Source organism: Haemorhous mexicanus, chromosome 5, assembly GCF_027477595.1.
Source record: "Haemorhous mexicanus isolate bHaeMex1 chromosome 5, bHaeMex1.pri, whole genome shotgun sequence".
Taxonomy (NCBI): domain Eukaryota; kingdom Metazoa; phylum Chordata; class Aves; order Passeriformes; family Fringillidae; genus Haemorhous; species Haemorhous mexicanus.
This window is the reverse complement of record NC_082345.1, coordinates 18,437,218-18,453,435: the sequence shown is the minus strand read 5'-3', so window position 1 is coordinate 18,453,435 and position 16,218 is coordinate 18,437,218. Positions and strand designations below refer to the sequence as shown.

Genomic DNA, 16,218 nt, shown 5'->3' with positions numbered 1-16,218 from the left:
CAGTGGCAATCTGGAATGAAGCAGCTGAAGGAGGAATTGCAGGTAGGGCTTGCTGCATCCTTTGGGGTTTCCCCATGCAGATGGTGATGGGGTTTCATGCAGAAGCAGGCAGATTACGTATCCAAGTGTGAGTAGTCACTACATTCAGGTTTGTCCTGCTCCCACTTTTAAGGATGCATGACATCTTTAGCTAAGATTCTTGCTTCCAAGTCTAGCATTCACTAGGCTGTACCCTAATCACAGGCAGTCTTTGCCTTTTTTATCCATACATCCAATCTCTTTTACTGATTTCTGTCAAAACCTGGAGTCTGGCCCACTGCCCACATGGCAAATCACACATTCTCTTTGCTCTTCGTTATGAAACAAATTAATCCATTAAGGCAGCACTTCTCAGAGGGACAGTGCTTGGAGCAGTCTCAGGATGCGTTTTGAAGCATGATGTGCCACAGGTAAAGGAGTTTTTGATGATAACTACCCCACTTAAATTTTGGGATGTCCGTTTCCAATCTGTTTTCATTTTTGTTCTTATTTCTTATTCTAACAATCCTGAAGTCTTAGAGAGACTTCCATCTTCTCACACTCCTACCCCTGCCCTCATTTAAATCATGGTAGATTCATAGAAATAGCAAGATTTACTGGTTATTTTTTAACCTCCTCTGTTTTCCCATTTGGCAAAGGTTACTCTGTTTCCTGAAACTGGTTTCTGCAAAATGTCAGTCACTCAAGTCCATGCCAACAAATTAGATTAGCTGTAAGAAGGAATTTTTTTTACAATGAGGATGGTGAAACACTGGCATAGGTTGCCCAGAGAAGTGGTGCATGCCCCATCCCTGGAAATATGCCAGGCCAGGTTGGATGAAGCTCTAAGCAACAGGATGTATTTGAAAGTCCCTGCTCATTGCACAAGTTTGGACTAGATGACATTTAAATGTCCCTTCCAGCCCAAGTGATTCTATGGATAACAAGATAAATTTTTTAGGGTGAAAGTCTTTTAATCTGATTTCACCAGCAGACTCTGCTGAGCTTTTTTGTTATGCAGCCTTGCCTGCAATAGCATATCTGCACAAAGATTTGACTTGCACCAATGACATTCCTCATGACTGTTGGTTTTGATATTATTAACTGACATCTCCATTTCTTAGTGGAGACACTCTTAAAATGCTTGAGTGATCAGAAAATTTTGCTCAAGTATCCTGAAACATAAATTGTCACTTTCAATGTGTGTCAAATTTGTCCTTAGCATTTCCTGCTTCCAAAACTGTGCAAAGACTTTTGACCCAGGCCAATATACTATACCATGTGCATTCCCAAAGTCAGTAGCATGTACAGCAATTTCTTCTTCCACATGGCAGCAAGTTTGCAAAGTGTGTAAGTGGCCTGCAGTGATAGAAGTTGGCAAGAAATCGATATTTAAATTATCAATAAATATTGCTAATGAAAGAAATTTTATTAAATTGGCTCCAAGAGAAAAATGATGCACCTGAATGTCTGAAATTTACACCACTTGTGTTTCCTTGAGAAGAAACTGAAATCGGAAATTATTTTCAGATTCCTATTTCATTTGGTCTTCCCTTCTCTAGCCTAACCCATCTAGGAGTCCAAGCTTCATGTGGCAATTGATCAAAAACATTTTTCCTCAAGGAGAAGTAATAATAAAAGGTTTCATCATCCAACTTCTGTTTAAAAACAATTGCACAAGGAGAAAATGATCAGATCCAATGTCTGTACCTATTGACTACTATAAGGATTAATCTGAGAGGTTTGGAAGAATTTTCCCTAAAGCAGGAAAAGCCATCAAAAAGGCAATGTGTGAGGCAGAAAAAGAAAAAAAATTGCTGAAGAGAAACCTGCATTTTTCTATAATCTCTATAATGAGGGTGGTTTTGAAAATACCATTGGTGGTTTTGTGTAGGCTTGTGGAATACATTTATTACAGAAGAGTTATAAACTACCCCTTTTCCTTAGTTTTTCATCCAGGCCTGGCTGTATATTGAAAATTTTCTTACTAGGATTTGGAAAGCTGCTTAGCATAGAAGTGATTTTTCCACTCTTTACTTCCAGTAACATGTGATTCTATGACAGGTATTTTTGATGAAGAAGAGAGGGGAAATAAAAGCAACAGAATTGTAAATAAATACCTTGTCTTAGGTGAGGTTTTGAGGTAAAAGATACCTGGGTTACTCACACTACTGAGCATGCAAATCTTGTAGAGTAAGTATCCACACCATGAAAGATTTTGTGCTGGGGACTGATTCTGTATCCCTTACACAAGAACAGCAGCCACCACCCTTCAGATTCATAACTTAAAAGCTTTGATTTGTGCTCTTAGTCATAACTTAGAGGCCAGACTTAGAGGAACAGGGTGTCTTGCTGTTGGGCTGGGGTTCTGCTCAGACCCTGCACAGCTTCTGTGAAGAGTGGAGAAGGGCTGTGACCTGAGACAATTCTTTGGATGCTGTTTGTCCTTCAGAGTTTTTGTCTTGGACCCAGGGCTGGATGAGGTGCTGCAGATGTGGCATCAGGTGTTGTGAAACTCAAGGGCTGGCTCTGAGCCCTTGGCCTTTTTCCTGCTCAACTCAGACAGTAAAGGCACCACCAGCATGTGCTTTGTGCTTTTTCCCTCATCAGAAGGATGAAGGCTCTGTCTCAGTGACAGCACATTCTGCTTGGATGCCCCAGGAGAAGATGTTTCCTATGTCCCTGACTTTCCACTATACCCAGCCTTCAATTGTTTTATTTTCCAGCTTGCGCCATGAGCCCAGGCAATGTTTATTGCTCATGTCTCCAGGCTGGCCTACCAGGGGTAGGAAAATGATGAAACAGGATGGATGGCCAGAATTCCAGCACCTGACACAGGTCTCTTCAGCTTTTTCCCTCTACATGGACACATAAAGAGCTTTGTATGGAGCAGAAACATGAACATAAAAAGGGTATTTAAGGGTTACTATCAAGATTTTTCAGGCAAAAAAAAGGACATCTTGGTGTCAAGTGTCCTTGATGGAAGAGTGTGTCCTAAAAGTATTGTAAATATTTCCAGTGTGACCAGACAGGCATCCACAGAACTCCAGGATGCTGAGATGAGATTCCTTCTGGGATCTGGACAGAGATTCTTCTCTTTGTAATTTATTCAGGTTTGATTCTAGAAACACTGATCACGCTCAACAGATACCTGTGAATTGCTTAGGCTATTCAAAGACTCCTCCATTTAATGATTGTTTGCTAGTTTGTTGCACACTGCCATCTAAATTCTGGGTTTGGCTTTGGAATTGCTTTTCTTGCCTGCTTTTTGCATAATTTAGACTTGCATAAGAAGGTTGAAGAGATTTCAAGATGGCCACACAAACACTTCTGGTGCGGAGTTTTCTATGAAGACATATTTACACAATTATCCGAAAGTCCTTTGCATACCTTGAACATTTTTTCATGAACTTGAAAAATAATTAAACTGCATTTTCCCAGACAATGAATGAAGGGGCTACAAACAACATCAAAGCAAATGCATGAGTGGTTTATTCTTAAAGCATTGCAAATACTTCTTTATTTTTTTCTTTTTATTTTATTCTTTTACAGAATCCTTCCAGCTGTATTCCTGCTAAATTCACTTAGAACCAAATAAGGCATATTTTGATGCTATGTATTTTTCTAAGCATTTCACAGTTTTTGGGGACATTACTTTAACATCTGGTTTTATTTCCTTGTTAATTTCTTTTCCTGACTCTGAACATAAAATAGTCAGGAAAGTATGATTTCAAGGGTTGGATGTTTGTATGCTTTGAAAAAGCTCCATCTTAGTGTATACACTTAATCTCAGAACAAAACAATAAGAATGAAATTCTAAAGGCCTTATAATTGATGTACAGCGATTTTACTTTCATATGCAAATATATTGTTCCTGTGATTAGAAAGGGGAAATATCTGAGGACTTGTACACAAAAAAAAAGATGTATGTGAGAGAAGGTCCTGGGGGAAACTGTTTCAAGAGTTAGTTGTACGTTGTGACAACAGTGATGAAGGAAAATATTTTAAAGTATAATATTGTGCATGTGCACAGAATATTGTGCTATTTTCTCAGAAAAGTGCAATTCCTCCCTCATTGGAGATAGAACAGGGATTTGCCAAAAAAGAAGCCACAGTAAATAGGGCATTGGAACACACCAATACTTTTTCTATGCTAATATTTTTTTAACTCTGAGATGTAGATCACAGTCAGATTTATTAGTTTAATATTTATATTTTAATATATAGTTATATAAAATTCACCTTTGTTTCAATTTAAAGAGGAGTATTTCTGAACTTGGAGGATATCAGTTGCAGAAGGAGGGATGAAAGTGCTGCAGAACACCACTAGCTCCTGCATCCACAGAGATACTTCTATCCTTGCTTTTCACAGGCTGCCACCAATTTTTTCAAAGGAAGCTGGGAAGAAATAGTGGCACCTTGTAGATTTTCTCCTTTTGCTTGATTGTGTATCACTTTCCTTACAGGGAAAAGGACAGGAAAGAAACAGCATGGACTATTTCAGTTTATTATGAATAAATGCAGAAAAATAGACTCTGAACCCTTTGTCCTTTATTAAATTTATTGTTTCCTTTGGTTTTTGCTTGTGCTAGCAGCTTGAAGCTTTATTAGAAACATTCATAAACCATAGTGACAAACTTTTGTGTCTTCATAGCTCTACTCTGGGATATTTATTCCTGGGACCAAACTGGGAAGTGGAATTTTGTGGGGTTGGTAATGCACAAAGCTCATCAACAATTTGCTGCTCCCTTCAGAAGCCATCAAAAAACATTGGTTTTTTTTTTCCCCCCCAGTTATCCAGTTTGGCTTTGTCACACTCTTTGTTGCCTCCTTCCCTCTGGCCCCTGTATTTGCTCTTCTGAACAACATCATTGAGGTTCGTCTTGATGCAAAAAAATTTGTTACTGAGCTGAGGAGGCCAGACACAGTGAGAGAAAAAGATATAGGTGAGTAATGAGCACTGCAGGGAAGATAAGACCAAAAATACAATTAAACAAATAAGAAAATTTATAATGAGCCCATTCATAAGTTTTTTTCTTTCACTTACAGGTATTTGGTATAACATCTTGAGTGGTATTGGAAAGCTTTCAGTGATTATTAATGTAAGTGTTTGGTTACACCAGTCTCTAACCATGATCTTGGAAGCTTCTACTGTTCCTTCAATATAATTTAAAATTCTTTATAATTTATTGTTTATAATTGTTCATATTTTATTATCCCTTCAGCATAATTTAAAAGTGGCATCTAATTTTCTCAATTACTCCAATACAACAGAATACAGATATATTATGTTTACTGTGTTATATGTATTCCCTAAATAAAATTTTCCTCTATAGGCTTTAAGATAAAAAATCTCATGCCCTAGGACTTTAATCCTAATAGTTTCTAGTGGGTTTTTACAAGTATAATTATAATTATAATTATAATTTTAATTATAAAATAATTTACATTGGAAAATACCTTTACGGTCATGGAATAACACCAGAGATATGCAAGATATCAAAGCCCTTTGGAAAGGGAGGGGATTTTCACTACTGAAGGGAGAACTCGTGGAGAGGTGTTATGCAATGTTATACAATTTCTTTAATAAAATAGCTCTTGCCACAACAGCGCAGCACTTTAATGCATCCAGAAGGTAGTGTTGTTTCACTTGGGTGGAGTTCACAATGTTCACTCATTGCTCTCCAGTTTCCAGGAATTCAGGCAGGAAATCTGTGGTCCCCTGTACATCCCCATAATCTCACTGTCAGGCACAGACTTCAGCTGTCCAGCCCTGAGCTGTGCTGGAGGAGATAAACTCTGCCGCCTCTTATTTTTCTCTGAATACATTTTGCAGATTTATGATCGTTGATTATTTCCTGTGTTGATCAAACTCTGGAAATGTTTATTTCCTGGGGATTCCAGCAAAGTATGATTAAATACCTTTTCTTGAAAGAAATGTAAATATGTGCATACCTGAAAAAAAAAATACTGAATGCCCAATTCTGCTTCTCCATCTGGATAATATTGACACAGGAAATTATCATGTAGCAAAATATAGTTTTAAATCAGTTTTAAATCAGTATAGGATTGTAGAATGGTTGGGATTGGATGGGACATTAAAAATCAACCCATTCCAAGGCCTGTGCAGGGACACCTTCCACTATATCAGGTTACTTCCAGCCCCATCCAGCCTAGCCTTGGACACTTCCAGGAATGGGGCAGCCACAGCTGCTCTGGGCAACCTGTGCCAGGGACTCAGCACCCTTACAGGGAAGAATTTCTTCCCAATATCCCATCTCAACCTACTCTCTGTCAGTGTGAAGCTATTACCCCTTGTCCTGTCACTCCAGGCCCTTGTCAAAAGTCCCTCTCCAGGTCTCTTGGAGTCTATTCAGGTATTGGAAGGGGCTCCTAAGTCTCCTCCTAAATCCTATTCTTTTCCAGGCTGAACAATCCCAATTCTCTTGGCCTGTCTCTATAGCACAGGGGCTTCAGCTCTCTGGCCATCTTCATGGCCTCCTCTGGACCTGCTCCAACAGGAAAGAGTCCAGAGCAGAAATCAAAGGGATTCTTCTTGATATGATGTAGAGATTTCTGTGACTGATTGCCCCCACAATTACACCAGGTGTATGGGATACCAGTCTCATGAGGTTTAATGCCAGCATGAGATTCCCCTGTGTGAGATGTGTGAATCCTCACGCTGAGGGGAAAATGGACATTTACACTCAATGGGTTTGGTATAACTACACCAAAATGTAGCCCAAATTATACCAACTGGCTATTAGGTCTTGTTGTAGGGTTTCTTTAAACTAGCGATAAACCTCCTAATGGCTCCAGAGATGAAAAGAATTGGAGCAATGTACAGTCCATTAATTGCTTTTGCTACTTCCCTAGCTGAGCCTTCCCTTGGAGAGACAGAGCAGATTACTGTGCAAATATTCTGTACCAATTCTTGCAATATAACTCTCCCTTCATTCTGTACCAATTCTGACCATATAACTCCCTTCACCACCACTCTAAATTTACCTGAACATGAAAATTTCCCCCTGAATTACTTAACCTGGAGACACAGATTCACGATGCTGTTGTTTTCTTGTTTGGTTTTTTTGTTTGTTTTTCCATCTCTCAGGCTTTTGTCATTGCTGTCACCTCCGATTTCATCCCACGCCTTATGTATCAATACGCATACAGCCAGAATGGAACCATGCATGGCTTCATCAATCACACCCTCTCATACTTCAATGTCAGCCAGCTCAAGGATGGGACACAACCAGAAAACTCCCTGTTTGCACAGGAGGTTTCATTCTGCAGGTAAAGTACTTGTAACGGCAGTTTGCACAGTTGAGGGAATTTCCTTGGCTCTTATGTCATTTTTCACAGTGGGAATTGATAAAATTCACTTATATGGCCACCTATTCAGCAATATTCATGTGCCTTTGAAAAAGTGGTTTTGGAAGTACTGCTTTGAGAGAATTTTCACTGCATTACAAGGTCTTTAAAAGGGGTTTTTTCAGGGCATTAAAAGGCAAAATAAACAATTTAGACAGACTTGATCCACAGAAAAAAGCAAACTAACACTTCCTTTACTGAAAGATACAGCTTTAATTAAAAAGAATTATTTTTTAAAATGAACACCCAATAATTAGAACCAGATTTTATTTTATTTTATGATTTTATTTATTTTATGACAGGCTTTCTCTGTCTTTATTAAATTCGATCCTTACTTGCAGAGATATGAGTTTTCAATATATTATGCCTATCTTTAGAACCTGCACCAGTTACCAGGTACCTGTCTTCTATTTCAGATACATCTTTTCTGATTGGGGAAACATGGCCCAACTTCATTTAAAATATGTCCCAAATAGTAGGTACCTATAGAGTAGTTCCAGTTTGTATGAGAAATCACTAATGTGGCTCCAGCTTATTTTAAAAACAATATACAGAAATTCAAAGAGCATTACAGCTCAACAGCCTGTCTCCCTTTCCTTCTTGACTCCCTTGAATTCACCCTGTGCTTTGTCTCTGCAATGGCACAAAATAATTATAAATGTTCCTCTTCCATTTATTTAAGGATAACCTTAATGTAGAATGGTTTTCCATCCCTTGCTTTGATGTGCAATATATTTCACACTGATTTTAAGTGGGGTATATATCTTGCCCAACTATAACACACAAAATGACACATCCCAGGTTCTTCACTGGAAGCAGGGTAAACAGGGAGAGAAATCTGTCCCTGTCACTCTGGCAGTGCTGTTGGGATTGCCGTTGGGGGGAACCTACCTTCTCACCTTGAATACAGCAGAGGACAGATGAATGCACTCCTAACTTTTAAGCTACTTTTAAGCTAGTGAGGTCTGCAATTCCCCATTTCTGCTGCTGGGACTTTTGTTAGCAAAGTATTCCTTTTAGAGTATGCAGCATCTCCAGACTTTCAGATTTGTAAGTCTGTGAAATGCTTTTCCACTCTAGCACTTTAATTTTTCATCCCTAAATTTGCATGTGTTTTCCTTCAACTAGCATCTTGATCCACTTCATTGTGATCTTGCTACTTTCACTGTGCTGCTTTTTACCTTCTTCCAGCCACTGGCCTCTGTTTATAGATGTTTAAGCTCCAGTGTGTTTGGAAATATGTGCATTAACAACAGGGTGAAAGGCACTCCTCACATTAGTATGGTCATACACAGCCAAATACTCAACAAAGCCTATATACAGGGAGAAGGGCATCATCTACACTGTGTTCAAAAGTGGTCCCTGCCTGATGACACCATCTAAGAGACTGAGAAGAGGAAAAAAATTAATGTGCTAGTATGAGTGAGACAGAACTATGGGAACATTTCTCTTATCAGTAGACAATTGGGAAAATATGCCAGCATCCACAAACACCATTTCTCATTATCATGTGCCTCATTTGAATCTTATCAAAATCTCAGCTTTGGACAGAACTATCACTGTGATAAAGTATGGTGTCTCTAACTTGCATCCCAAGAGACAGGCGACCAAACACTGCCCCTCTAGCTGGAAATAAAATCTGTATTTCTGTTTCTGGCAAATGCATTGGGAACAAGCTGACCTCTCTTATTCTTAGATTTCTGTGATCTCTGGAGATAAATGTGGTTGTAATGAGGCTGCATTTTTCTCCTTACGGGCATTGCCAGACATTAAGGTATCTTAAAAATAACCATAACAAGCCAGAAACAACCCTGCCACTGAACATACAGAATACATTCTTCAAATATTTAGAGCGGCATTTTTTGCAGTGCTGTGAAGTCTTTGGCACTGCTTCCAAATAAAGGTTGCTGTAAAGCTGTTCTGATGCACAGTATTAGTTGTAATTTTACTTTTTTTCTTTCAGGGAAAAATGGCATTTGTATAGCTGAAGGCAAATTAGAAGCAAATCTTGCTAAGATATCAGATATTTTTACTGGTTTTTCCCTTTTAATCCTCGTAGCTTTGTATGATGATGGAGTACATAGAAACCTACTGGTCACACTGAAAAAAGGAAGCAGCAGATATGGAGTCATTCAAGGAACTTTAACATGGGTCTGCTCCAATATTCAGAAACTTTATAAAGTGTCTTTATGTTTATTTTCTTAATGTAATGGGATTAATCTCATCTATTCCTAATGATCAGTGGTGGATGCCACCATTTTCCCCTGACTAATACTTATTTACTCCTGCACTGCTGATTCTGTGATTATGCATGTTTTCTCCAATTTCCTCTAAAGGCCAGCTGAAGAAGGAAATTAAACAGATTAGCTTATTTGGACTGATTTGAAATTCCACCTATATACCTAGTTAGATTTTTTTTTTACCAGTCTTTTTTTTCCCCCACACAATAAACTTCTGAAATGCATTCACATCTTTGTCTTAGCTCTAGCTTCAATTGTCTCCACCCAGCTTCCCCTCTCTTACAATTCTCTACTTTCTGTGCACATTTTTCTATTCTTCCTAATAACTTTTCTGTGCTCTATTTTTCAACATTGACCACTTCATATTCTTGTGCTTTTTCAGTGGAATTACAGTTGCTTGTTATTTTGGAAACGTAATTGTCTTTGCAGCACTAGTTGGTTGCTGTTCCTACCATATCTGCTGAATTAAATATTTTAAGAATGAAGCATTGAAGAGGTGAGGGAATCAGAGAATCATAGATTACCCTGACTTGGAAAGGACCCACAAGAATCATCAAATCCTGACGGTGGACAGAAGACCCCAAAAATCACACTTGAGGATATTGTCCAAGTACTTCTTGACCTGAAAAGATGGTGTTTGTAAAAAAGAAACTACCTGTGGAATCTAGGGGTTAGGAAAGGCCCTTTGGAGTCCCATGTGCCAGAGAATAAGTTAAAAAAGGAGGTGGGGAGGAGGCCCAGCTATCTCATCTATAGCTCTGTCAACATTTTCCTTCACCATAAATCATTTGCTAGCTTCTGTTGAGTGTAGGTTCAGGCATCACAAGCAGTGTGATTCCCAGCTGAGCCAGGTGAAATTTCCAAGGGGTCTGATGTCCTGCAATACTTACATAGTTTGTGAAGCTCAGAACACATTAAATGGAAAAGCCACCACAGCTGGTGAGCATTCCAGGTGAACCTGGGCTCTGTTTCAAGACTGGGATTGATTTATAGTGGTCAGCAAAGTCCACAAGAAATTCAGTGGCTTTCCTTGGCTTTGATGTTCAAGCAGATTAAGTTCAAGGGAACTGACTTTGGCCCTTGATGCAGCACTTGTACAGATTTGAGCAACATGTGGGACTCCACAATGTCCAGAAAAGTACCAGAGGGGGGAATCTGGCAGTGCAGGAACAGCACAGGAATCCTAAGACATGACCTGTTCATGCACGGCTGAGCAAAACCATCCAGGGGCTAACACAGCCCAGGGAGTTCTTCCTTAAATTAACATAGCCCCCAGTTTAAAGTGGTATTCTCCTCCCCATGGGCTGTACCTCGTGTCCTTTGTCTCCAGAAGCTGCAGCACAGAATGACATCCAGCATTCCAGACTCAGTTTATTGGGGCTGGGGAGCAGCAGGATGTAGGGAATGCATGGACTGCAAATGTGTAATTTATCATGCAAAACCATGTGGGTAGAACCTGAGGGTAATTTTGGCAAGCGCACCTGCAAACTGAAGCTGACAGATTTTATATATGAACCTTCTCCATTATCCCCCAACGGAGGCTTTTGCACAGTCTAATGAATCTTACTGTCAGGACAGGTTTTGTGGTATTCAAAACAGATTTTCCCTTTCTTAATTTCATCCCATTACTCCTAGTCAAACACTAGGAACAGCACTAAATTATCCCTTTCAGTCCTAAGGGCACAATTTGTGCATGGTTATCATGTCCAACTGTGGCTGTTACTTACCAAAGTGAAGCAATACATGTGCTGCTCTTTAATCTTCCCGATGAGTCAATCTCCTCAGCCCTTGTACTGCTTTCCTGAACTACCTTTAATTTGTCACTATCTTTTCCTTTTGTTTCCCTTTTATTTTTTCTTTTCTTTTCCCTCCCTCCTCCACGCCACCTCCAACCCCCCCCCCCCCCCGGAATCTGCACAGCTGAATGGCTGAATGCAGCATTCCAAGTGTGGATTTACCTGGGCTGTTTAGAGGAAGGCTAATTCCCCCCCCCAGCACCATTGTGACTTTTGTTGATACACCCACAAGTCATACACTGTCCTGCTGCCATACTTCAAACTTGTGCTAACTTGCTAGCCTCTGCAAGCTCCAGGATATTTCCACTTTCACACACTATTCCTTCAAAGATCCAAGTGTTTTATTTTTAATAATTTTCCATTTTCCATAGTATTCTCATTGTGTTTCCTGTCTCCATTTCTTATTGCTTTCTGCATTTCCTGCTATTTGCAAAACTTTCCAATTTAGGAGCATCTGTGATCTTTATTAGCCTGTTGTTTACTTCCAAATGATAGATGATAATACTAAAAACAACAGTCCTTACACCAAACCACTCTGTTTTATCCTGTCAAAGGCTAGACAGTTAATTTAGGAAGTGCCTTCCCCATGGCTCCCCCTTTCGTTAATGCAAAGACAGGAATCACCATAGCATGAGTCACATTTTATATAGGCTGAATTATTCCCTAAATTAATCAAGTTTTAGGTGAAATGAATGCAGGTTTGTCTCATTCAGTCTGAAAATGCCTTGGACTATTTCTCTTTCATTTCAGCATTCTATTCCGTGTACATCGATGTTAATTTACTTCATAAAATAAAGGGGACTTCTGTCAATCCTCTAAAATCTGGACATTTCAAAAGTTAAAAGAATGTTCTGGTTTTGGTTACAACTGTGAAAACCAGACTGAGTGTGTTAAATTCAGTGGAGGTAGTCCAGCTCTAATTCTGAAGTTGTATTTCATAATAAGGGTTGAAGTAAGAACATCTGGAGGACTTGATTCTTTAAGTTTTGTGATTGGAAAATCACATTAATCACAGCAATTGGTGCTGGAGGAAATTGCTGGAACTGTGATAACTGAGCTGTTTCCATCTCCAGGTTCAAAGACTACAGAGAACCACCTTGGTCCCCACACCAGTACGAGTTTTCTAAGCAGTACTGGGCAGTCTTGTCTGCTCGCTTGGCTTTTGTGATTCTATTTCAGGTAAGTCTGCTGAGATGCTTCACTTTCAGACACAGAAATATCATCATAGATGGATCTAAATGCATGTTCCAAAGCAGCCCATGTCCAATAGATGTGGAAAGCAAGACCCACAGCTTCCTTAGCCCTTGGTGTTAGCAGTGATCCCCAAAATACCCCAGGCTTTTGAATGTTTAAGTGGACTTTGTCAACTCTTATACTCTCAGAGGCACCACTTGTAGAAAGCACATAAATGCTGTGTAAGCTTGTTAATTGCTGTTCTTTACCCAAAGCAAGAAATAAACAGAAGTAATAAATCATCCAAGGTTTTTTGCTGCTTTCTTGAATGGAGCACAGTAAATTCTCCCCGTGTGAGGATTTTATTAGCAAGGGATTTGCTAGCATGGCTTGCCTTTCCAATGGCTTCTCTCGGCCCTCCTCCATGATCTGGGATCCTTCCACAACGAAATTGGGCCCATCCCTCTTTTTCAAATCTGCCTTTCTTTTTTCCCCACCTGCCAAGTATTCCCAAGTGTTTCTGTGAATCTTGCTGGGTTTGTATTGCCTCTTTGGCTTCTCTGCTGTGCCTTCAATAATTTTCCACCATTGGCTGCAAAGCACTTGAAAGCAACTGGTTCTGCTGGGCTTCAAACCCTCTGCCTGCTCTGCCAGAAAACATTCCCTGGTTAATTAGCTGCATTATCTCAGATGGGGGTGGAGAGTTCGTGCTAGCAGCCCTGTCAGCAAACTGCTCTCACACGTTTCCAGGCATTACACAACACACTACTCAAAGCATTTTCATGACAATACAAACCCCCAAAGCATTGCTTATCTATAGATTTTGCTAGCAAGCAAAACTTTTTGCCCAGTATGCTTCCTGCTTGATGTTATAAGCAGCACCTGTAATCACCTTGACACCTGAGGTTTGGGATTTTGACTTGCACAGTGTGGTAGTGTAAAAAACAATCCTGCTTGTCAGCATACAGAAGGATTTGAGGACAGAATGGCCATGAAAGTTGTCTGCTGTGTGCTCAGGCCTCACTGGAAACACACAGGTATCTTTGCCTTGTGTTTCAGAACTTGTGATGGTGTTGGAGGATGTCCTTATATTTATGGATTCTGAACTCATTATCAAGGAATTGCATGTTGAGAACTGGGCACCTTTGGATGCCTGTAAAGAATAATGCTGGTTTAGCTAATAAGTCCATAGATTATTTGATGATTCCATGTCCTTTCCTATTCCAAACCTAACTGAAGCACATGTTTAATTCAGCCTCTGCACTGAGGGGTAGCTGTGCACAAACCTGAGCTGTTTCTTGAAATAAAGCCTTAATCAACTGCTTACTACAACACACCACCAGCAAAATGTGTTTGACATCTGTCTTGTAGCTGTAACAAAGGTTTGGTTTTGCTCCAGTGCGAGTATTTTGTATTTTTCATGCTTGCTTCACATCTGCTGCTGTGCTTGCAGAACCTGGTGATGTTCCTCAGTGTTCTGGTTGACTGGATGATCCCTGACATCCCCAAGGACATCAGTGAACAGATCAAAAAGGAGAAGACCATGCTTGTTGACTTCTTCCTGAAGGAAGAGCATGAAAAGCTGAAGCTGATCGAAAGCTTTATTGCACATGACAAGCGGAAACGCAGGAGTCGGATCAAAAGCAGAAGGACCAGGGCTGCCAGCTTCTCCCAGTGTCACCGCAGCCCCAAGGGCAGCTTCACCTCCTTCAGCTCACAGCACACTGTGGTGTGACTCCTGAGGGAAGGGAGCAGCCTGTGCTTGCCTCTGCTTACTGCATGATGTGATTCTGAGCCTAGAAAGAGGGAAGGAGAGAAGGGACAGGGAGCAAAAGGAGGCTCTTTTGCTTCCTTAGAATCTCCAGATGTGAGTGGCTCTGTTACAATTTAAATGCCCTCTGGGCTGCAGCATTTCCAGATTTCATCAGTGTGAGATAAGGGCTATATTGGGGCTGTAGCTGGTTCCTGTGGTGACAATGCATGAGAGTTGGGGAGGCATGCAGGAATCCTCCTGGCAGGAATTCTCCGGGCAACAATCTCTCCTCTTGTAGATGCCTGGTGGGGCATGGGGCAACTCCTGCTTTAGTCTCTGTCTTTGGGCAGGTTGGACTGCCTGTGGAGAAGGACTGACTTTGGAGAAGGACTGACCATGGAGAAGTGCACACACCTCATGGTCTCATTGGCTGTAGCTGCCAGCAGAGGGTTTGCAAACATGGAGTCTGAAGGAGTCTTTGTGCTTTCCTAACCTACACTGCCACAGGATGCTGCCTCGGGAGGGCACACAGGGCTCTGGGAGATGTGGGAACAGAAGGAATTAAAATCACTGGGCACTTGTAACTATGGATATATTGTGCTTGGCTTAGCAGGAGCTGGAATGCATGTGCTGGTGAGCAGGGAGGCCATCAGAATGGCTGAAGCTACCAGAACCAGGGAAGCTCCTTGGCACCCATTGTCCGGAACAAAAAGCTAAAAACCAAACCTTGCATGTTTGATTCTCCTATCACTTAGTCTTAGAATTCAGCCAGTGTCAAGAAAAATCATGCCACTGAACCACCAGTGCAAAGCTGAGGAGCGAGAATGGAATCAAGCCCTGTAAATCATGTGGCATCTCCATGTACACTGAATGCAAAATAACAAAAATTGCTGCTGTTGTGATTTACTGTAAAGTAAAATATTTTGCAGAACTGCATTTTACTGGAAGGTAAACATATTCGCTAACCAATCTTAGACCTACAAACATGTAAGAAATAACTTTACTCTGTCATTAATGAAAATTAAACTTTCTTTAAAAATCTGTTTCTTTTCCTGTTGATTTTGTCTCTAACCCAGCTTGAAATTCAGAGTCTGGACAAAAGGTTTTCTTCTCATTTTGTCTTCTCAACAATATTTTCAAAACCAGAAAAAATACAAACCAAATGAAATACTTCAGCTTCAGCCATTCTATTCAGGATTTCTCTTTAACATAATAATCTTTTATATATATCTGAAGCCTAAAATTTTACTAAATTTTACTAATGTCTTAGATGATTTTTCTCTGTGACAACTTTTGGAACATAATGGAAGGTGTGAAAATAATTTCTTTTTTCATTCAGTGCCCAAACTGAGGCACATCAAAATGGGAAAACTGTTTCAGGGTGGGCTAAATGAAAAAAAAAAAAAAAATTCTTGGAGTTTCATTTCTAAAATTTACTTTTGGGTTATTTATTCCTTCAAGATAGAAATGGAAATTGAAAAGATAATGTCATCTGGAATAAAATTGCAAATGGTTAACTTTGTTGAAAAAAAGTCAGTCTTCGCCAAATGTTTTCCTCTTTTCCCCTGTCAAAACTCCTTGCTTTGTTTTATTTTAATTTTTTAAGGCAATTGAATGATGTTTTGTTTGTTTGTTGTTTGCTTTTTAAGTCTTTGGCTCCCTCATGGAAACCTGTGTCAGGGCTGAGACATAACCTTTGATTTCTTCCCTCTAAGATCAACATTTAAATGAGGGAAAGGTATGTCCTCAAAAACAAATTGTCTCATTTTACTTTCAAAAGTCCAACAAAGCCCTATTGGGGATTTCAAGGTCTAATGTATTAAGATAGTCAATATTAATAGCATCTATTCCCTCTTTTACACCAAGA

The 16,218-nt window shown here is 39.9% G+C and overlaps 1 protein-coding gene across 1 annotated transcript in view; it reads left to right on the top strand.

The window, feature by feature from the left end:
• The window catches only part of ANO2 (anoctamin 2), a 150,373-nt gene extending 134,490 nt beyond the window's left edge, over positions 1 to 15,883 (top strand). The window contains exons 21-25 of the mRNA XM_059847912.1: positions 4,812 to 4,964; positions 5,068 to 5,120; positions 7,130 to 7,311; positions 12,499 to 12,604; positions 14,052 to 15,883. Of these exons, the coding sequence (XP_059703895.1) occupies positions 4,812 to 4,964; positions 5,068 to 5,120; positions 7,130 to 7,311; positions 12,499 to 12,604; positions 14,052 to 14,333 (776 nt within the window). The 3' untranslated portion in view covers positions 14,334 to 15,883. The remainder of the gene's footprint in view (positions 1 to 4,811; positions 4,965 to 5,067; positions 5,121 to 7,129; positions 7,312 to 12,498; positions 12,605 to 14,051) is intronic.
• Positions 15,884 to 16,218: the final 335 nt, after the last annotated feature.